This window comes from Cupressus sempervirens, chromosome 3 (genome assembly GCF_028749045.1).
Source record: "Cupressus sempervirens isolate cs-2001-9-10 chromosome 3, ASM2874904v1, whole genome shotgun sequence".
Lineage (NCBI taxonomy): Eukaryota > Viridiplantae > Streptophyta > Pinopsida > Cupressales > Cupressaceae > Cupressus > Cupressus sempervirens.
Window position 1 is genome coordinate 593,992,549 of NC_143120.1, and position 24,463 is coordinate 594,017,011.

General features: G+C 34.6%; 1 protein-coding gene across 1 annotated transcript in view; it reads right to left on the minus strand.

The window, feature by feature from the left end:
- LOC149568067 (inner membrane protein PPF-1, chloroplastic-like) overlaps positions 1-24,463 on the minus strand; it is a 214,463-nt gene that overhangs the window by 183,663 nt on the left and 6,337 nt on the right. The window contains exon 2 of the mRNA XM_089821069.1: positions 5,638-5,748. Coding sequence (XP_089677195.1) covers positions 5,638-5,748 — 111 coding nt within the window. The remainder of the gene's footprint in view (positions 1-5,637; positions 5,749-24,463) is intronic.

Here is a 24,463-nt window from a genome sequence, read left to right on the forward strand (position 1 = left end):
AACCTTGTGACACATCTAGAAGGTTGGAAAAAGCTTGTGCTTAGTTGTCAACGCTTATCTCATCTTCTGGTTGTTTCTAGAGACATTCTAGGTGCTTCCTAAGAGTCCTTTATATTTAGGCACTCCTAGAAGCTCGGGGAGCGTGTTTGGAGTACCCAAGAATGTTGGAGAAGGAAGAAGCTTGCTCTGCGGATTCTGAGGAGAAGTGATTTAGCATCAATGTCCAGGTAGACACTTGTGATTTTTGCATGTGATATTTTGCTTCTTGCACTTCGTGTCTTCTGAATGCTTTCTTAGGATTCTATGCGTGAATGTTCTAGTTATATGCAATTTTGTCATTGGATATCTAAATTGTCGTATGAGAAACCCCTACATGCGTAGATCTGAGAATTCTATGGACTAGGGTTTAAAAGTTTATAGGCAAACCTATTAGAAGGATTAATGGGTAAATCTAGAGATCAATCATTAAAGGGAGAGTTTTTTATTTATAAAATTGAAAAAGCCCTATTTGTTTAAAAATTATGTTATATTTGCAAGCGTTATTGTAAATGTTTCCTTTTTAAAATATGCATATATGCTTTTAAATCTGCATATATATATATATATATATATATATATATATATATATATGTTTATTGAAAAAAACGCGCTACATATTATTTTAAAAAAACACAGAATGGAAAACATTTATAAAATGCGAGTTCACTTTTGGAAAAAGCGTTTTAATGAAATTGTTCAAAAATGTTTATTGAAAAACTTTTTTTTTTTATTAAAAAAAAATTTAAACAAAATAAAATTGAGATGGCAAGCCCGTACCCCGTCTGCAATGAACGCAGAGTACCTGCGTCGCAAGTACTACGTCGACAGCAGGTACTCTGTACCCGCTGTCACCGCAGGGTACTGCGTGCCGCGACAGCGGTTATAACATATGTATATTGTGAGTTATGTGTTTTGTTTTAAAAGAAAAAATTATTGTGTTGCAAAATAGAATTTTTACATTTCAATTTTTATAATGTTTTTAAAATATTATTATTATTATTATTAAATATTAATAGTTTTTAAATATATATATATATGTATGTATGTATATATATATATATGTATATATGTTATTAATAATTAATAATTATTATATTTGATAAATGAATTGTATTAATAGATTATTTCTTTTAATAATTAATTATTTTGTAATATTATAGTCTAACGATGTAGATTTAATTTAATTATTTAATTGACTTGAATTATGAAGGAAAGATATTAATGAAAAGAATTGGTAATTATTCATATTAAAATCTACAATGTGTCCTATTGGAATTCGATGGGGGTCATTTTCAAATAACGTTTGTATAAACAATATATCAATTAGAAAATTGAGTCTAAGAGCTATGGGGGAAAAACTTTAATCCATCAAAACCTATACATGGGTTAGGTAACAATGTACAATTTCTCCACTCGAGATCTAAATTTGAAAACGAAAACTGAGACCTCCACACTTAATTCAACTATGTAATTTTAGCAAACCAAAACATGTGCTTGCATTTTGTGTTTTCTCTATGCTATTTGTTTTGGGTTTTTGGGTTGACTAGATTGTTGACCAGTTCTAAGATGTCTACCAGAGGCTCAGGGGTTATGATTGTGATGTCATGATGATGTCTTTTGATCTCGATCTTTTAAACTCAACCATGGTTATGTGATGGCATGCTGATTGATATTGTCTTCAGTCTTTTTGTGTAAGCTGTGATTTATGTAACCTTTTTATGAGTTATCGATCAATTGTATTTGGATTACTTTCCAGTCACTTTATGGGATTGAATTGTTTATCTGATCTTGATGATGTCATGTTGTGACATGTTTGGACTCGACCTTTTTGGAGTCTTCGATCAGTATGACTTTGAGATACTTTTTGGTTGCTTGTTGAGAACCAATGGATATTGTGATTATCAGTGATACCTTCAGTTGCCAATAGAGAACTGTTATAGTCATGATTATCTATGGATGTTTTTCAATTGCTCATGGATATTTGATACTCTTATTGTGGATTATCTTTTGGTATTTTTTCAGTCGCTTGTATAGGACTGTGGTGATTTTGTGATTTATGATTCCATGAGCTTAGGATAGGTTATCTACTTGTAGTGTCGGGGAGTGGCTTGCAATGGGGGTCGGGGCCCTAAGTGGCTGCCAGGGTAACTCATTGTAGGTTGTTTTAATAAGTGAAAACATTACACTTAATACTAACTTAAATGAACCTAATAAGATAATTGTTTGTTCTCGCCCATGCCTCGAGTGCTAGTACAGACTAGGATGAGAATAGAGAGAACAGTTGGTTGCGACCTTGCATTCTGTAGTATGCCTCGTCAATATGAGAGGATACTAGTGGCCACATAGGGTGATAAGGGGCTGGGGTCTATAGAGAGACTACCAAGGTAACTCTAGTGTGATCCGTGCGATGACACTTTCTCGCTTGCATAGTAGGTTTCTTACATGTCTTTGTTGTGCCTGTCGCATTAGAGGTCAGTTTGTGTTGGAACCTTTGAGTTAGTATACTTTTAGGATTCCTGGACTTAGAAAGTATTTGTGCTATGTGATTTGATAACCTGTTTGGGACTTGAGATTATCTCCTCAGCACGGTGGGAGTGGGCCATTTAGGTTTCACGCGGTCGGGTGGTAGTACTTTTTCACTCTTACCATTTGAGATCCGTCTGAGACACCGTGGCTGATGCATTCTTTGTTGGCATCTATCTTCATTCTGTTCATGGATTATGATGGTGGACACGTATCCTTATATTGATGATTACCATATGTTAGATGATGTTATTTACTTATCTTATGTTTTTAATTTGCATGTTAGATTTCTTTCTACACATAATGTTGTATGTTTTAGGAGTGACATTCCTACTATGATAATACCGATGATCTCTTCGGTGATTTGGGATGTTACACGCGGAGGGATGGCTAGGGCCCACGATGGTCTAATGATGCTATTTACGGTTGGAAGGAACTGTGCACTTAGTTAATTATGTGTTATGAATTATGGTTATCTGTTACGATGGATGTTTATATCTTCTATGATGATGTATCATGTATGGTATTTGGTTCATTTACTTTATTGCACTTGCGTCATGGATTAAAATAGGATGATGTACTTTATTTTAGCATGTATATTCTTTTAAGCCTTCATACCCTGTGGCATGTACAGTGGATGATTGAGCTTTCTGATATGTAATTTACTAAGGGACATTTGGAACAAGAGTATATTGTTTAAAAACGTTGGACTTTTCATTATTATTTCATGTGGATGTGGTATTAGATGGAATTAATATTAGTTAATTTAACAGTGATTCAATGTTAAGGGATCCCTAAGGAATGTAACCTGTTATGTATGTTTATGTTTACTCTCAGTTGAATGTTTGTTATTGCTTCTGTTACTATGTGTATGGTTTATCTTTCATGTTTAAAAAAAAAAAAAAAAAGCTACCAAACTCAGTGAAACTTTAGGTTAATTCTTTGGATCCCTTGGCAGGGCGTTACAGGGTATCTAATCATAAGGATGATTACATTGAGTAGAATGATATCAAAACAAGTGCAACTAACAACAAAACTCAAAAACATGTTAAAAATGTCTTGTTTCTTTTGAAAATTGCATTTTTTATTTCTATCGTGACAAGGGATGCGTGTGCATCCCCATATGAGTTGAGGGATGTTGTTGTGTCCTCTTGACTGCTCTAGGGACATCAGGACAACCCTGCATTGATGACGCCTGAACGTCGTCCCCATGTCCTCGATGTGTCCCTATTCTGAGAATGCTAGAGATTTGAGGGGGTGGAATGCAACATCGAGGTACACTGGTATTTTTTAATATTTTTTATTTTATAAACATACCAATCATCAGATATAAATTTGACAAACCAACAAACCTAAACCATAAACCAAAAAGAAATACACCATTACTAAAACATATCAAGCAAACAATTGTTGCAGTCCTTTAGATTATTCCCGGGACATGGATCTTCCAATATCACAAAGAATCTATTAGCTTCTCAAGGTGCTCTATCATCTTCCAGTTTTGATCACAAAGGATCTATTAGCTTCTTAGAATGCTCTACCATCAAATTGGGTGCATAACATTCAAGCTTGTTTACTCTTTTGCATCCCAGATTACATTCAGCATCTCTTCTTAGATATAAATTTGATTCAAATTCTAGAACATAACATGGCATCGATTTCCTTAATACCTTGTCTTGTTGATTGGAAGTTCAAAATCTTAAATGACTACTTGAAAGAATTTTATGACCAAGACTACTCATTTTAGATGGCAATCTACTAGCTGCCTAAAATTCTCTTGCAAGAAAAAGGAATTTTTTTAGCTCTTACGGTACCAAATATTTTAAAGTCTACTTTCCATTTGTCGAAAGATCTATTAATTTCTTAATTTGAAGAATCGCCTAACTATTTGGTAAAAGTTATTCACTTATCTTCAAAGTAATAGTGATCTTGTTAGAAATAGGAAATCTTAAGGGAAGGTTGTCGGGGGGGAGGGGCAAGGGAGGCGACCGCAGGGGGTTAAATCAGTATTTCTGAATTTCACAAACTTTTGCCCAACTCTGGATATCTTTAACAATCTTTAAACATGCATATGCAATCAAACTCAAAAGTAAACATAATGGTACCACAAAGCAACTCATAACACCATTATTTGTTAACTGGGGGAACCCTGGCCAAAGGAAAACCCCGGTGGGGATGGTACCCACAAAATGATCCACTAATCAAGATTATCTTGTGAAAGATATTGACCCTAGTAGGAGTCTATTACATTCGTATAGTGTATATGTCCTTGTTAGAGGACTACGCCTCGTTAGAAGCCTCAACCCTGTTAGGAGTTGGTATTACAATTACTAAAGGAGCAAGATGAGCCCACTACTCAAATATGCGTATACAATGATATATTTTGTACACAAAGATCTAGATACAAAAAACCTCTTGACAGTGTTGATAATATATGCATGTGTGTGTGTGTGTGCATATTACATGCTTTTGCAATAACAAACCCAAAATATATTTCAAAATTTTGTTGTACCAGCAAACTGGTTCTTAAAACCCAAACTTGAACCTGAACCCCAAACTAGCGACTTAGCTTTTTAGGGTACATCTGATATAACTTCTAAGTGCAAACTATTAAAATTTAATCTTGTCTTGGAATCATTAAGCTTTGGCCATATCATCCATGAAAAACAAGATGCTAAATGACAATAAGCCCATCTTCGATTTTTTTCTCATATTGAAACTGCTCCAGGGCTCTAGCCTCAAGAACAAAGAATTACTGACACAGTGATCACAAATTCAGTATGACAAGAATAGTAAATAATAAACAATACTAGTACCTTAAATTAACGAGGAAGATCAAGATACTTCCATAGATCTATAAAAAAGAAGTGCAGTCTCAATCAAATTATATAATATTTAGCTCCCATATCGTACTATGATTAATAAAATTGACAGCATTAAAAAGAAAAAAAGTTGAAAGCATGTGCAAAGGAATTTTGGTAGAGATTCTAAGGAACTTAACAACCTATTTATCTGAATGTCATGTTGCAATGGAAAATGTGCTGACTTCAAATGTCAAGTTATCCAGGATCATACCTGCTGTTTACTTAAAGGAAACGTAGCTGCTTTTACAAGAACAGTAAGCAGAATAATTGCAAATCCATATGCATAAGGAACATGAATAGATTCAAGTCCATCCTTGAGAACCTGCAAAAACAAACTACATTTCAGAGATACTCAAGTACAAGAACCAACATATCTGACTCATAAAAGTGTGCATCAAGTTCAAAATAATTCAAGACTTCTGTGAAGTGTTGGAAACAAAATAATTACTACTTCAGATACCTGGAAAAGAAATTAAAACTCTCCCAAAGAAGAGCATTAGTGAAGGGAAAATTAGAAAACCTTTCTGTAACAAGGTAGATAGAAAGCAACTGACAAATAAAGATAATAGCACTGAGCAAAAGAGTAAAAATCTTAACAGTAGTTGATCATGGTCAGTCTATACAAAAGGGTATTCAACTTAGACAAGTCTTCACACAGACCAAGTTGCTGCCTTCTCTATTAGATTTGTGGACCCAGTCCCTCCCCAAAGAATGCTCTGGAGGGTCCAATTTCTTCTGGAAACATACTCTTCAATGGAAGAAAGCAATTTGACTGTGACAACATGTAGTTGGCAACTTGACATTTTCCAATAACTAAATATTAAAATCCTAAAAAAATCATGATCATCACAAAAGATATACTATACACTGTACACACCATTGAATTGGTTTTTTTCTTATGAACCTTCGAACAGGAGTATACCAGATATTAATCATCCACCTCTTGATGCTATGGCTTGGAAGTCTCAGAGTCCAAAACATTTCCCACCTTACCATCCATCATTAAGCTAGCCCAAGGTTGTCACAAAGATCAATCCAAAGTAAAGCGCTTAATGATTTAAGGAATAAATAACCACCCAAGGGACCTTTTGACTATAGAAGTTCCATAAAAAGTGTATAAAGAAAAGGATATGCATGTAATGTGTATATAGCAATTGGAAGACTCTGCTCAAATAAGAGGTCTCCCTGAAAGATGGTATTGGCCAAAAGGCCCTTCCTATAAGACATAAAAAGTAATGGACAGCCCTTTCTCTTTACATGATTATTCCTGAAATTGTAATGTCCCCATTTTAGCTCACCATGGTTGGTGGTTCAGATCAGCCTACCATAGTCCTCATAGGCTAAGTTGGTTAGAAAGTCTCAGTAGGCAAAGCCAGAGACCAATTCCCACTCTAGAAAGAGGGAATAACAGGTTGCAAATAAAACACATGGCTTCCACCAAGAAGAAAGGGAAGGGAAAGGGCATGCATCGTATTTGAAAATGTTTCTAGAAGCGAGTGTGGAGCATGGTGGGCGAAGGTTGAAGATGACCATGTGTTGAAGGCTGCATTATGAAAAGCAGAGGTAGATAGGATTATCTTTATACCTATTTTTGATTTAAAAGAGTTTAAGCCCATGCTTAGAACAATGATTGTTGGGTATGATAATAAAGGGCACAAATCTGTAATCCAATACTTTCTGCAAACTGTTACAATTTCTCATTCCCCAAAAGAAGTGAGCAAAGAATTTGGAATCCCAAACAAAGGGCAAGACTTAGCAACAACTCCATCCAAAATGACAACAAAAGAAAACAAAAAAATGGCTTGAGCTGATTCGTAGAGATGACCTTACAAAAAAAGAATGGGAAAGCATATTGAGTAAGAATAACAGCAAGGATTTGGAAAAACACCTTTACAGCTAATGTATGATGGAGATGCATCGTTGATTTGGTCAAAAGCAAGCTCATAGGAGGGAATCAAACCTTGGGTACAGCCATATGGATGCTACTCTTGGTAAATGGACTGAATATGGAAAAAAATTATAATTGGGCTCAAATTCTTTGAAAAAGAATGAAAGAATTTCTAGAACTAAGGCACCAAACCTTCTACATGCCCCACCATGCCATGGCCATGTTCTTGAAGGCCCTCTGCACATCAATAACTCCAGAGCATTGGTGGACATTTGTTCTAGCAAACAATGTGGAACCCTATAGACTTACAATGAGCTGCTGGCTACACCTTAACACATTAAGCACTGGAATTGGTGAACCAAGGAACAAAAGAGTAAGGTGATAAGTTTCCATCAATACACAGAGTACTGAGGAAGAAGAAGAAAGCTCTGATGAAGAAGAGACATCGGCCAAAGATACTATTATGGAAGACACGTCTTCAAACTCTCAAGAGAACAAATTTCGGCTGCCAAATATAACAAGAAACACTCTTAGAGGAACACCCAGAGATGTCACATTCCCACCAATTGAAGAGAGACCCCTGCCTAGAGCCGTACTAGAACAAATAATTGAGCTCCATGGAGAGAAGGCAATCCAAAGCACAAAGGTAAAGGAAGAAGCCAGTCGTGCAATTTACAATGAGGGGCACAGTCATATGTCAGAAGATAGGAGGGATGCTCATACGACAGAGGGAGGTTAGCATCCTTACAAAAGAGGGTGATATACGTACAGCTATAATGAAGAAGGCATCTGTAGGAAAGAAGGTGATACCCGTATGGCATTGGAAGAAGGCACTCAAACTACATCAGAAGAAAGCGGCATCCGAACAAAACCCATAGAGGAAGTGGATTGTACGATAGCAAAGGTCAGTCATACGACACAGAATGGATCTAACAAGACAGGAAGATGACCAACATTCTCTGATTGGGGAGCCAAAAGGATAACATTTAAGACATCATAGGTTTCCTTAGTAGCACACTTAGTCCCAATAAAGCAGATACTATGCACCAAGGTAGTGGATATCAAATCACAGAAAAAGGCACCACACACCATCAAGTTCATCACTTCACAGGGAAAAGTAACGGCTCAATCGATTGCCCTAGTAATCACCTACACCTGCTGAGACTAGTAAAACGAGGACACAGCAGGAGCAGATCCCAACCAGCCATCAAGAGAATAGCCCTAGACAAGGAGGGGAGGAGGGTAGGATGGATGGAACAAACAAGCTATTACAAAAATTCTAGATGGGAGTAAAAGAAGTACCCCTACCCTCACCTACTTTGATGAGGATGGGAGATGTACGGAAAGAGCAACAAGATCACCAAATCGAAGGGGAAGACAAAATGGAAGCAGAAAGCAAACATCCAGAAGGTGGGGAAGAAGGAACGATAGTAAGTAGGGTACTATCATTTGAAGATACAACAGAGAGATTCCTAGCGGAAGAAAATGTCATAATATAGGCTACCCAGGAGATAGTCAAAAAGGAAAAGGAGTTAGACATGGGAGTGGTCATAAAGGTAGCACAATCATTACTAAAATTTATGTAGAGTGAATGAGGATTTCAGCACACTTCTTGGAGGAGGAACCGGAAGGGCCTGGGAGATAGAGAAATGGAAGATATCCTAGGTAGTACAGACATACACAAAACAGCCACTCCTCATACATATATTACCATAGATGGAGGGAACATTGAAAACCACTTACATGGAGCTATAGCAGGCAAAAAGGGTGGTAACAGAGATCAAAGAACGGGCTCTCCTAGAAACAAAAATACAAAAGTTAAACAACAGAGTGAGAACTGGAGAAAGATGGACAAGCAAAAAAAAACTAGCCAAGGCAAAGAAAGATAGAACGGATGCCCACAAGTTACTACAAACAGAACGAGCAAAGCAGCTAGCCACTAAAAGGGACCTAAAAATTCTGACTCTGAGACAGTAGCAACGACAAGCCACCATTCTAGGGATGTCCATGTAACCTTCTTCTTAGCAGAAGTTGGGAATTGATTAGCTCATTTTTGTCGTAGTCGTCTAGAAGACGACTTCTTCTGGGGGGGGATAATGTAGGTCAATAGTAAATCATTAGTATACAACGACTACTTTTAGGGGGGATAATGTAGGTCGATAATGAATCATTAGTATACTTAATGCTAAAACTTGTTAGTAAGGGAGTTTGGTAGCTAGTTGTGGCGAAAGGGTGTGTCTGTTGGCTTACTTAACCAACAGGAATAATATATATGGACTGATCCAAGCAACAGACGGACAATTTTGGAATCAATATAAGAAATCATTTCATCTACATTATGGTATTGTATCTGTTGTATATTGCATTTAATTCTGACTATTGGTATAGTCAATAAAGTACTGGTTAAAATGTTAGCTTAGGACCAATCTACACCAATGGCCAGATCGGCTATTTGTGGGAGCTTTTGCTCTCGAATAGCCCACTTTTGGCGATATTGTATTACCCTGCTAGGCTACCTACTTCCTAATGGCGATGTCATGGGAGTTTCCCTAGATGTTTTCCAGCTTGCACCAGTTGTGGTGCTTTACTCTTCACAGCTATATAATAAGATGAGTTGCCCAGATAGAAAACCACTTGAGGACCATTTAAATCAAGGACTGGTTGACAAGTCCAGGAGATCGACAGGAGAGTTCTTTGGATTACAAAATTTGTGTTTCCTTCAATCATTTGTGCCCCATTTGTTTGTAAGGTTTTAGGGTTTATATAGGTTAGATATGGTGTCTCCAATTTTGATTTCAAAAAAATAGAGCAGCCCCTATGAATTTTGAGCTAAAATTGTGCTTTAATCTCTAAGACACACTGTATGAGGTCAAAACTCATAAGCATTAAGTTGCATGGCATCTTGGTCTTGACCTTTCAACTTTACTTTGTCAAATATTGAGTTCAAATGTTGGTGTTCTTTAGTTTGTAATAGAAGTACTGGTTAAAATGTTAGCCTAGGACCAGTCTACACCAATGGCCAGATAGGCTATTTGTGGGAGCTTTTGCTCTCGGATAGCCCACTTTTGGCCGATATTGTATTACCCTGCTAGGCTACCTGCATCCTAATGGCGATGCCATGGGATTTTCCCTAGATGTTTTCCAACTTGCACCAGTTGTGGTGCTTCACACTTCACAACTACATAATAAGATGAGTTGCCCAGATAGAAAACCACTCGAGGACCATTAAAATCAAGGACTAGTTAACAAGTCCAGCAGATCAACAGGAGAGTTCTTCAGATTACAAAATTTGTGTTTCCTTAGGTCATTTGTGCTCCATTTGTTTGTAGGGTTTTAGGATTTATATAGGTTAGATATGTTGTCTCCAATTTTGATTTCAAAAAAATAGAGCAGCCCCTACGAATTTTGAGCTAAAATTGTAGCTTTAATCTCTAAGACACGCTTTATGAGCTCAAAACTCATAAGCATTAAGTTGCATGGCATCTTGGTCTTGACCTTTCAACTTTACTTTGTCAAATATTGAGTTCAAATGTTGGTTTTCTTTAGTTTGTAACCTTACTTTGGGTCTTCAAAGGGGTATTACAAGTTCGAAATAATGAGCAAAGATATTAAGTCATATAAATTATATACATGCAAAAGCAGGTCATGAAACCCGAAATGTAAGTTCACATGTTTTAAACTTATATGCTTTTAAATAAAACTTGTATACAGAACCTTAGAATTTGAATTTCGTATTTTAAGTCTTTTGTTGTGTTTAAAAAATTGTAAGTTGGCTCATAAAGCCTGAAGTACAGGTTTGCCATCTTTTTATTTACTTCTTTTTAACTTGTAAGTTGTCTTGCAAAACCAGAAATCCCCTTTCATATGTCTTTGTCCTAAATTTTTTTTTTAAGGAAAAACAGCTTTGAAACCCTGCATTGCAAGTTTACCCTAAAAAAAGACTTGTACTTCGCATTGAACTTTATAAAACCAAAAAATATGAAATTGAGTGTTTCTTTCTGATTTCAAGCACTTGCAATCTACTTTTCACAGCCCAAACTGGAGTTTTTTCCATGTATTCCAGCCTGAGATTTCCCACTTCTCTCCATGGCTCAATTCAAACTGGAGGAATGCATTTATTTAGAAATTGATTTGTATTTGGTCTATAACTCTTTTATGGCATTTTATAAATGTGTGGGGAGAGTTTCTCAAAGAAGACGTGTATTTTGTATACATTTTTGGGTATTCTAACATCTGCTCTGTAGTTAAGCATACTCAAGTTGGAGTAGTACTAGGATAGGTGACCTCCCAGGGAGTCTCGATGCCTCACCTCTGTGAGCATCACCTAGATCCATTGACTGCAAAGCGTTTCATTCATTCTCATGAGAGATGGGTTTGTGTGAACCACTGTTCATGAAACATGGGTCAACGAGTTTGACTCAAAAATTGCATAGTTAAATCCTAATAGCAATATCACAATCTGCAATCCTGTTTATTCAGGTGCATTTTCTTCAAAAACATTTTGGATGTATTTGTTTGAGTTTTGTAATGTCACTGCAATGAAGAACATTATGTCTTTCTTCAGATTTCTTGTTTTAGGTTTTGAATCATTAATCTTTTTGTTTTTAGCTGGTTTTGGCAAGATATTCAGAAATGTTTTTTTTGCTGGCATTTTCTAGTTTTAAAAATTCATTGTTTTTCATTCTGCAAAGATATGGATGGTTTTTGCCCTTGTAATCAGTTGAGAATTTTCTCTTTGTGCTTCACTAAAAAGATATGTCCATTTTGGGTTTTAAAAATGATATTGCAAAGTTTCAAAGCCATAATGAAAATTCTCTAGTGCCCTTTGTGCTCATATTATGTTCCCAAAAGCAGTGCAGTTCAGTTTCCTATTAACAAATTGCCAGTTGTGATTACCACTAGTTCTTCCCCTCACTTGTAAATTGCATCAATCTTGTTTGTCCCCCTCAATGTTACAAGTTCAAGTTGCAAATTGAACAAGGACACACAACGTCTAAGTTCATGCCCATGTTTAATTAGGTTTTAGTCAAAGTGTTAGATATTATTAAAGCAAATGTCAAACATGAAAATAAATGATCAAATTGTGAGCATAATATTAATTACGAGTCTATCAATCAATAGACAATACTACGATGTAGAATTTCCAAAAGAAATTAAAAGAAAGATTTGAAAACAGATTTTGTCCTTAATTCATTGGTAATCTTCATACATTGAAATTATCACATAACATTTTAAAACAAATCACAACTCTAAAGGAAGAGGCAAATATTCACTTGCAAGAACGTAATAGCACCAAAATTTGGAATAAAGACCAAAATAACTTAGATTAATTATTATAGAGCACAGAATCCAACAATAGCAAAACAATGCAATATTTATTAGAAACAAGCCAGCAAAGACTCACGTTGACATAATCTTCTCATATTGATTAGAAAAAACAGTCCCAAATCCAATTAAATGCATTTTGTCTCTTATTTTCAGTTCAAAAATCTGTCCATGGATTCCATATTTGTTGAAGACTCTTATCATCACCTATGATTTACAATCTACTCAATTTTAGTTAGGTTTGTTTTCAGAAACACCTATTAATTTGTCTGAATAAATAAGCTACATTTGCCATAAAATACTAATAGAAATAAGCTAATTAAAACTATGGTTGCAGGTTTACAACATCACCTCTAAAATTGTCATTTTAAACTCATATCGCCTCTAAAATCACACTGCCTCTAAAATGGTTGTTGATAAAATAGATAATTAATGAGCAAAAAGAAGTGCATGCGTCTGAAATCATATTGCCTTAAAAAATGCTTGTTGATTAAAAAAAACTAATGAGCAGAGAAAAAGTGTATGCATATATTGTTAATAATTAGAGGACTCCAGAAATAGTGCTAATTGGAAGACTCTAGAGGAATATGTAAAAGATTTTTCTAAATCATGTGGTACATTTATAATCTTATTTTCCTTTGTCTTATTTAGAGTAGGCCTCAAAATATTTGTTGAAAAAATAGAGAATTAATGAGAAAAAGCATATGCAAATATTGTTAATAATTGGAAGACTCCAAAATATTGTTAATTGGAAGACTATAAAGGAATATGTGAAAGATTTTTGTCTTATTCAGAGTGGGCCTAAAAAAAATTGTTGATAAAATAGAGAATTAATGAGCAAAGAAAGTGTATGCATGTATTGTTAATAATTGAAAGGCTCCAAAATAGTGCTAATTGGAAGACTCTAGAAGAAAATTTAAAAGATATTTCTAAACCTTGTGGTGAATGTTTAATCTTATTTTATCCTTTGTCTTATTTAAAGTGGAAGGGATAAGTTTAAGGAAAAAGGTAGTTTTATCATACACACATTTTAAAAATAAAAATAAATAAGGCAAAAAATATTATTTTAAGTATTTGTTAAAGTATTATTATTTAAAAATCAACCAATATATTTTCATACTTATTGGTGGATGCTTTGACTTTTAAAAAGGTGACTAATTAATTGTTAAGGCTGATTGGTCGATACTTTGATATTTAATTCATTTGAACGATTATACTAGTATCCTAACAATTATACTAGTATCCTACCAAATACAGATAATATCGAAGCTCATAATAACAATATATATTTCTGTCAAAGTTCATAATAATAAATAGGAAGATATGAAGTTTAGAAAATGGACAAAAGTTAAAAGTCAAACTCATGACTATAGCACATTTTCACCAAGGAAGCAATGCAATGAATTAGATGGCAACTATTACTTTGATACATTCGATTCTTACTAGTTTCACTCTCTCTGTCATCATATGTATTATTATCCTTGAAAACTCCATTTTTATTACAATTTAATGTCGCCGCTAATCTCCACTCGAACTTTGTGCATACTTTCTTTGTTCCTTATATCTATGGAGCTTAATGAAGGAATTAGTTTGTCCTCTGTACTAGATTGTTTCTTCTATAATCAATTGCTATTAAAGTCAATGATATGCATATCATGATTATCATTGTATATACCATTTTCTTTAGCAATCTGAAAGTTGTCTTTGTGTCTACAATGCTCAATATATTTTCTGGAAATTATTGTCAAATTGCAGTGATAGCGTTCCATAGGAGCCTCTATCATCTTCCCTTGCATATGAACATAAATCTTTGAATCCCTTCTGTCTCCAAATTTATATTTACTCACTCTTCAAGATAAAAAATGGAGACTAGAATTTAGGGCTCCATCAGTGGCTCTTGTTGGGGACATATGCCCCTTGTGGGCATAGTGAGAATTCCAGCTGTCTCTAGAGGAGTAGACTGAACATCCATGCTTAGCATGATGCACAGTGAAATTGGGTGGCCCCAAGACCCAAAAAAATGAACATGAATCCTTTCCTCTATCGAACACTCAGTTTTGATCATGTAACACTGTGGATCTCCTAAACAGGGTGTCACATTGTTCCTTAGTAAAATCTGATTCATTAACAAATGTTATAAAGAAATCATTGCACAGTATGTGCTTTTCCTTCATCACTTGTGTAACATTAAATCTTAATCTTATCGTTGCTTCATCAACAAGATCATTTGAAAAGAAATAAATTTCATTGTCATTTGATCCTAACATATGGTCTCTTGGTTCTCTCATTTGACCAATGCACATGGAAGAAAAATCCTCAAAAGAATTAGGATGAAAATTTAAACACATTTCCCTAAGCATATTCTTAACAAATATTACCATAAAATCTTCAGGGATACTTACCTTAGTAGGCTGCTCATACTTCTTACTTGTATCAAATATATCATCTTCATGGACAATACTCACCATCTCTGCTTCGTGAATGCAATCCTTGGTATTTGACTTTTATTTTGTTGTTGAGAAGTCATTAAGTGTGTTGTGATCCTTGCTGAATGGAAGGTTCATATGTATATAATCAGTCATACTTTCATTAGAACAAGTCAACTTTGTCTGATTTTCCTTTTGCACACAATTTGCTCCACATTCCGAACGATTCTCCTCACAAGAAAATTTTGAATATAACCCATATTTAAGCATTATTACTTTTGTTTTGTCAAGAATCTAATCAATTGAGATATTTGAAAAAATTTCAGGACTAACTTCCAACATGTCCTCATTATGTACATTCGATTCCATCTCATCTTCACAATCTAAATGCAAATATTGATCATTAAATGGATTGGAAAATGGGTCTTCTTCTGAATATATTTCTCCATTTATGCTATGATTTTCATTTCTAAATCATCCTTAGAAATGTTATCATAGTGCTGATATATTTGATATAAAAAATCTTCTTCAAACAATGGACTCGAGAATATAGAGTGCTTGGGAATATTTCCATGAGATCCTTCATCCGACATTTTCTCCTGATGTTCTATTTCATCTCCACAAAATACTTTGACATGATTCTCTATCACTTCACCACATGACAGGCTTGAAATGATTTTGAAATCATTCTCGGATGCACTTTCTGCCTCTTCATGAATGCTCACATTTTCCTCAAGATGGAGAAGTGTACAAGAGCTATATTCTTCATTCCTTTCTGCTAATTCATCATATATGGGATCTGAAAATTCTTTAAAATTGTATCCAAATAAATCTCTTTCTATACTTAGACCACAATGCACATCTTCAACAAATATGCCATACTCTTGAGAAGTGTATGATCCTTCTGGTTCATTGGTTTCCTCCTCATGAAAGTGATATGCTTTTGACAAGATGACTGGATTTTCTTGTCCATTGAATGTCTCGTAGAACACATCTACTGTCTCATCAATCTGATTTTCTTTGTGTACGGGAAGAAAAATTTGACCACCCTTTTCAACATACTTCTAATATTCCATGTCTAACAAGGTCGAAATCTCATCCACATTGAGAGAATCCTCTTCATCATTTCCATTTTTCTTCACAATCTAATTCCTTACTGGTCTCATCGAATTGTTCTTCGATTTCTTCTACCTTTGGATCTGAAACATCATTATGTTCTTGTATTACCTTAGTATCTTTTGCTTCATCTTTATTGCTTCATCTTTAATAGCTTGATCTCATATCTAAAGAAGAAGCTTTACATCTAGGTCCTTCGGTGAGATTCTCAATTTGACAATTTTGTTCAGAATTCTCTTCTATGTTGCAGCTTTGATTTTCATCTTGTTTATAACACACGTCATCTTCCTCACTTGTATCATGAAATTCATATAGGAACCATTGTTCAAATTGTTTCCAGGATGAGATGCATTGTGTGGGTAATGATTCATATGCCTGTCTTGCATTGTCCTTCAAAGTCCTGGCAAACAATTTCATTACCCGATCTTCCGCAGAAATCTCATAGTCTTCTATAAATCTATACAATGCACCCAAATGTCATATTGTCGATTCATCCCATTCTCCATGGAACTTTAGTAACAATTGTGAAAGCTTTAGAGATAACTTGCTAGGTTCATAATCAAAATTGCTGAAATCCAATGGCCTAATGCCATCTAGAACAAAAGGCTTTATTTGAAATGATCAATACATTTGAAATACCATCTACCATTTCTTTCTAAATCCTCTCCCTCAGCATTGTCACTAATGTCCTGAGCACTCCTTTTGTTAAAGTACCAATCAAAATACAATAGAGTCGCCAACTCCAAATGGAGGAAATGTATAATCTTCAAGAATCTGAGTTCTTCCTTCCAGTAGAGTATATGTCACCAAAGATTGAATGCGTAGAAAAAGCTTAAAAGAAAACATACAATGCTTCTACATGATCAAATCTTTATAAAGCAATTTAAGATTTATAAAATAATTCCGAGAGTTTGAAATCTTCAAGGAAATTAAATGCACCGTAAAAAATTATCAATTTAGAATTTCAAATATTTTAACAAATTAAATAGAACCTAACTCTTACTAGTCTACAATCAGAAACTCTTAGGGTTTTTTTTGCAACTCTTCCCTAGTAGAGTCGCCAATCTGTTGATTCCTAAAACTGCAGATTGGAATCCTACGAGTCTTGCCAACTTGATGCTGGGATATCCAACCAGTTATGGCCAACTTGAAGAGACTGATCAATGTGATCTCAATCCCCTGCACTTCTAGCTCTACAAAACCAAGGTGGGTGTACTTGATCCTAGACAAAACACTTAGATTCAAGACGCTTATAGCAGATTGATTAGAACATGAATGTATTAAAAGTTTTCCTAACGGAAAGAATTATAGAAAAACTTTAAACTTGAAAATTATGAATTAATAAATAAATGTGATAATGTTTTAAATAAAGAATGAACACAACAAATGAATATATTAATTCCTCAATGGAAAGAAATGAAACAATTGCCAACATATGGATTATAAATCAAGAGTAATATAAAGACCAATGCTTAATTAAATGGGTCATCAAAGTCAATATTACAAGTTGAAATGTACAACTTAATAATGTTCAATGTATTTAAACTATAAACAATTTTAACAATTCAGACGCAATAGATCAATTATAGGAACGCAATTTTAAACTAGTCTAGGATGCACTTTAGCTCTTGTGATATGGAGACAAACTAGACATAAATACGAAAATAATTAAATATTTCACAATATCTATGTTTATCTAGTTTAAAATGCAATAATGACCCAATCCACTTATTCGAATATTAAAATGTTTATAGAAATTAATAAAAATATTTATAAAGGACACAACTTAATTATATTTTAAACCCTAATGCAAATAAAAATAGACAAGATTACAGATTGTGCTCGAAATAAAAATTGTAGATAGAGACGCTACTTACGGATGATCCATCCAATGCATTTCAATTCCAAAATCGCATAAAAATTTATTTAATAATGCACAATCCACGGGCTTGGTTCAAAAAATCATTTCTTTACCAATGAAAGAATATAATACATCAAATGCATAATATATTGAATATAGTATATATCTTGTCAATTGTTTTGACATCTATATTTATAGCTTTTGGAGGGATATCGAGTGTCTTTACAAAACATCACACCCCTTCATAAAAAATAACGAAATAATATACCTTAAGCCTTGTTTATAATACAAACGGCTGCTTGCTAAATGAATCACAACTAATATATTTGAATAATAATTAATCATTTCTTTCTTATGGGCAAAAATAAAACACGAATTTCTCAGTGAAGAAAATGCATTGCCGTCCTTTTAATTTCTTCAAGCTTATCTACTGTAACAATTTTCCACGCGTATACACCTCTTATGAGTATCCGGTGTTGACGAGAGACCCTTGATGTGCAAAATTCGTGTGTCCTTTTGTGTTTTGAAAATTCTTTATCATTGTCACTAGATATTCCATGATGTTCATTTCCCTCAAAAGCAATCAAATTTATGCCTTTCGCTCCATACTGTTTGCACTTTGCATTTGAGCTGGAACTCCTCCGTATTTTTATTCATACCTGCGAGAGGTATGAAGTATCATTAGATACAGATTAGTAGTATATGAAACAAAATTCATGTATACTGGAGCTGCTTATGAATTGATTGTCTTCCATACTCCTGCATCGATTTGGTTGCCTCTAGGCACAAACTTAACCTTTTATATTATCTTATATTGCTTGCTTCGATCTGGACACATACAATGATTTGTTGTTGCGGACCGCCATCAATAATTTCCTATATTCATAGTCCTCTTCTATTTTGTGTTAGCTCTCATTATATTGTGCCACAAACTCATGGCAACTATTACTTTGATACATTCGATTCTTACTGGTTTCACTCTCTCTGTCATCGTATGTATTATTATCTTTGAAAACTACATTTTTATTACAACTTAATGCTGCCACTAATCTCCACTCGAACTTTGTGTATACTTTCTTTGTTCCTTGTATCTATGGAACTTAACAAAGGAATTAGTTTGTCCTTTGTACCACATTGTTTCTTCTATAATCAATTGCTATTAAAGTCATGATATGCATATCATGATTATCATTGTATATACCATTTTCTTTAGCAATCTGAAAGTTGTCTTTTTGTCTACAATGCTCAATATATTTTATGAAAATTGTTGTCAAATTGTAGTGATAGTGTTGCATAGGAGCCTCTGTCAACTTCCCTTGCATATGAACATAAATCTCTAAATCCCTTCTGTCTCCAAATTTATATTTACTCACTCTTCACGATAAAAATGGAGACTAGAATTTTGGGCTCCATAAAGAGGGAGGCTTCATAATTAAAAGGGAGTGCTTATGGAATCCCCTTCTTTCTCATATATGATTGTAATATTTGTAAAATTTGAGACTTAAGTGGAACTAAGTCTTGTTATGTTATGCCTATTCTTCTGTGAATAATTGAGATTGTAAGAATGGGCTATGATAACTCTTTTTCTCTGGGAGTGATAATCATGTGGAGAGAATCCATGATGATATCACATGGATAGAATCTGTGATGGGAATTGGATATCATGTGGAGTGAGTCCATCACAATACCTGTGGAGAGAATCCATGATTAAAAGCTTAACTGAGATTCTTACAAATCTATCATGTTGAGTGATTCCATGATTATTAACAATGAGTAAATTATTCTCTTAGTGTCATATTGAGAGATTCGATGACAACTTCATGAAAGCTGGTTGTGTTTCTTGCAGCTTTTTATGTTGAGTGATTCCATGAAATTTTATAGGATCTATGTGATTAGGTTTTATCATTAACATTTGGTTGCAGCTTTGAGTAATTGTTCATCTAAAGATTTCTAAGAGTGTTGGAGTTTAAAGCTGCAATAGAAATCTTTATCTTTGCATGTTAATTCCACTATAGTCACACCTTTTAGGCCGAAAAGGACATTTATGATAATTATAATATTAAATATAAAGACATGTCTTTCATCATGCGTTAAGGCATGGGAATTGTGTTTGCAATAAAGTGTTATTGAAGAGACCTTCAATTGTATGTAAAGAGTCTCTCTTTATGTTACATATATATATATATATATATATATATATATATATATATATATATATATATATCGCTTCAAGCAAAAGTTGGTGTACACTTAGAACATTTTATGATCAATATGGGGAATTATTTTGTTGTGTGGCTCGGTTTTTCACTCCACTCTAGAAGGATTTTCCTAGGATAATGTTGTGTGTCTCTTGCATCTTTTATTGTTACTATTGCTAATCTGATTTCTGGGCTAAATCTAGCATTCCAAACTTGTAACATGTCTTGTAAGACCCGATTTATGCAATCATATTGATTTCGGGTTTTGGGTGTGATACGAATGATTCTTCCCAAATTTGTAATTGATCTTCCAAAACCCAAATTTGGCCTTCTGAGGCATATTTTATACTTGCCAAAAATAAGGTACTTCCCTTCACTTGCAAATGATCTTCCAAAAACCCGAATTTGGGTTTAAATGTATTAAAAAATCACTTGAAATTGGGTCTTTGAGACCTGAATACAAGTGGAAGTTGCATACTTCCCATGTATATGTAAAGTGCAACAATATCTTCCCATTGCAAATGAAATACCCATGTTTTCCCCAACTTGCAATGTACTTACCAAGATCTGAAATTCATTACTGGTATCATTTTGTAGTCATTCCCATTATTGTTCTTCCAAGTTTGTTTTGCCCGAGTGTGGCTTCTACTTTGCATCTTTCTTATCTTGAAGAGCATTCCATGACCTCCCCTATAATAGAAGATGTTATAATTTTTTGGAGTTTGCAACTTCTTGCGTATTGCCAAAAGAGCCACTCTCCCACCAACAAGTAGATTAAGTTCAACTATGACAAATATAGAAATGCAATTGCACCTACTCAAGTGACCCCTCCCATTGATGAGATCAAGGATATGGAGGTAGAAACATGTTAATATGTCTAAATTTCTTGTGAGGCTAGTTACAAATGCAAAAGATAATGATATACAATTGTTAATAAATAATCATACATTTGGTATCCACCTTTCCAAGGGCTGCCCTAGAACCTGAGTTTGTCCTTGTGTATCTCACTTTGACAAAAAATTGAGAACCATCAAGGATGCTGATGGTAAATTTGTCATCCAATGGGATGCGGAAACCATTGACAAAATCTTCAAGGTTCCTAGTGCACCAATATATGCACACATAACAATGGAGAAGACTCTTGACCATTATAACCAATAAACTAAGGAATGCATAAAGCACATCAGTGAAAAGTTGCTTCTACAAAAGGGAACTTGTTAATCCCAATTGCCCATGTTCCACAATGACTTCAAATAGGAAAGTAGTGACATAATTACCCTCTTCAGCTGAATCATAGGTTTGTGGGAGTCTATTGTTTTTGAGACATAGATGTATAGATACATCATGATATTGAGATAGAAGCACAAACAAATCTCTTGGGCTAAGGTAATTAGTGAGGCCTTGTGAGAGCAGCATTCACAAGTTCCTACAACTCAAATTCTACATGAGAACCTATTAGGTATACATAGCAGCGTCACTAAGGCCTTTTCCAGACAAATCACTAGTGCAAGTATGGGAATACTATTAACAACTAACTCTGAGGCCTAGCCGTATTTATTATGATAATAGATAGCTTCTATTACTATTTAATGGTTATCTATTTGTAGTCTATTGTAAATATTAAAATGTTTCTAATATTTAGTTAACCTGTAGTTATCTGTAAGTTTTCCATCAGCTAGAATAGAATGTTTCTATTATTTATGATCATTTCCTATGGAAACATCGTTCATTCTTTTTGGATATATTGATCTATTGATCATTGTTAATAATAAGCAAGTATTTTACCAATTACTTCGTAATATGGTATCAGAGCCAATACTTTAAAGTTTTAATTTTTAATTCCTTTCGAAATAATTTCCTAAAAAAATTTGAAATTATTTCAGCAACTTTCTCTACAACTTGTATAGGGTTTCCATTTTGAGAAATTTGTTTGTGAAGAAAATTGCGGTTTTTGCAAAATCTGGAAGTGGTCTTCAAAACGCAACCTACTACAGTGATTTGGTCTTCAACCGCGGACTTCTACCATCATTATTTTGCAACCACGACCCACTGTTTTGGTTGCAAACATCTCTCAACAAGATTGTGCGCCGCTTTTTTGTAGATGATTGTTGTAGCCGTTTTTCTTATGCACATGCCTGTAACACCGTTTTTTGGTGTCGAATCTGTCATATCCAATGGTGTATGTACATCAACGCCCCTTTGTGGAAAAAATGATTGTCTTTTACCAGAAAACTCCATTTTTCTGCAAGTCTTTTTCTTCCATGGCTGCCGACTAGTGTTTTGTTTGAAAACCCTAATTTTTTGGCTCGAAAATTTGTTTGGTTATAGATCCTTGGTGGGTTTTTCAAAAACTCAACTAGGTTGTCAAATTTTTCTAGGTGCCTCAATTTTCTTGCCTCGATTTTGAGCCAGCAAACCCAAAATCCGACAACATATTCTTTCAGGGATTTTCAATCTCTCTACTAGGTACCCCTTCATTTTTTCTGGGTCTTCCAATTTTTGTCTCAAAGTACATGCCTTCACAAATTTTCACACTTTTCATTGAAAAACGTGTTATGGCATCTCTGACTAACATTTTTCTTTAGGGCAATTCAAAATTCAGTGGTTGGAATCATAGCACATGGAAGTAGCATATACTAGCAATCTTTGAATATCAAGATACTAATCAGATTAATCTAGGTGTTTCAAAGCGTCCGACTGTAGTTGGTACTAATCAGAATACATGGGCTCTAAATAATCAAGAGGTGGTGATGCTTCTCAAATTATCCATAGTTGATGATCAGCTCTCCCTTAGATTCCATTCCACAAAAGAGCTGCCAAGATATGGGCACATCTCAAGAAACTTCATGAGACTTCTGACAAAAACATAGCCTTTTTTCTCATGAACACTCTATTTTCTATTATCATAGATGAGTGAACATCGCTCCAAGAAAACCTGAATAGGATTCAGGAAATCTATGATCAGTTGCTTGCTATTGAACACAAGATGGAGGAAGAGAACACTGTGTTCATAACTCTCAGAAGTTTACCCAAGTCCTACGAGCATTTTATCGAGACTCTCAACATCATTTCTACTAATGTTCATCTGAAGTTCACAAATCTCTGCACACTTCTACTTCAGCAAGACCGGTGCAAAAAATAGTTCGGTAGCGGGTCCACCTTCACCTCCACAGAGCAAGCCTTTGCTACTAAATCCTTTCAGAAGGATAAAGGCAAGTGTCATTCACAGTAGTCTTCTTAGCAGAAGTCCTCTCCTCCAACTTTAGAAGGTTCTAGGAAAAAGAACATTCTACTGATCACAATTTCTACAAGTAACAATTTATACAGATACTATGCAAATAGATAGTACAAACATCACCTTGGACACAGCAGAAGATTCATTCAAGGACTATGGTCCTTCTATTGTTGACAATTTGGTGGACTATGCCAGTTTTGAAGATGGATGAAAAAAAGAAGAAAGAAGAAGAAGAAAAAAAGAAAGTAGAAAAGAAAAGAAAGATGTGAAAGAGGAGGAAAATAAGCATGAAGAAGAGGAAGAGAAAACAGAGAAACAAAAGCAAGAAGAGAAAATTTAAAATTATTGGAAAATAATCATGCAGGAATCAACGTTTTTGCCACAACTAAAACACACACAAATTGTGATTGCCAAAGTCATATTTCGACATGAGGCAGATATCCTATTAGAAACCCAAATGAAATCCAAGTCCCATTGGAATCAGCATTAGAAAGTTTATCTAGTGATGATGATGATAAGATTGGACTGATATCATCCCTAAGTAAATTATTTGAAAAGAATAAGAAGGTTAAGAGTCTTCAAGACACTTTAGAGGCCTTTGAGAAACTACTAAGTATTGTGTCCAAGAGAATAACAGAGGCAGATCCTCAAGAAAAAGCTAAGGAGTTGATTAAGGCTTTCGATAATGAAGTTATACAGTTATCAAAAATAGCAGCAACACAAGCACAAGTCAAGCATGGTGCACAGTTGTTTGACACAATGTGCAAGAATATTAGAAATGACTTTGCAGCACTTGACTCTTACATATAAGAGTTAAGAAGATGTGCAATATAAGGGAGGGCATTGTATGGACAGTGCACCATATCATAAAATTTCATCAGAGATGTGAATGAGCTATGTGAGAAGCAAAAAGAGCTACAGAACCTAGCAAATGAGCTTTAGTAGCCTCAGAAGAAGATTGAAGTCTTAGAGATGAGAATTGCAAAGA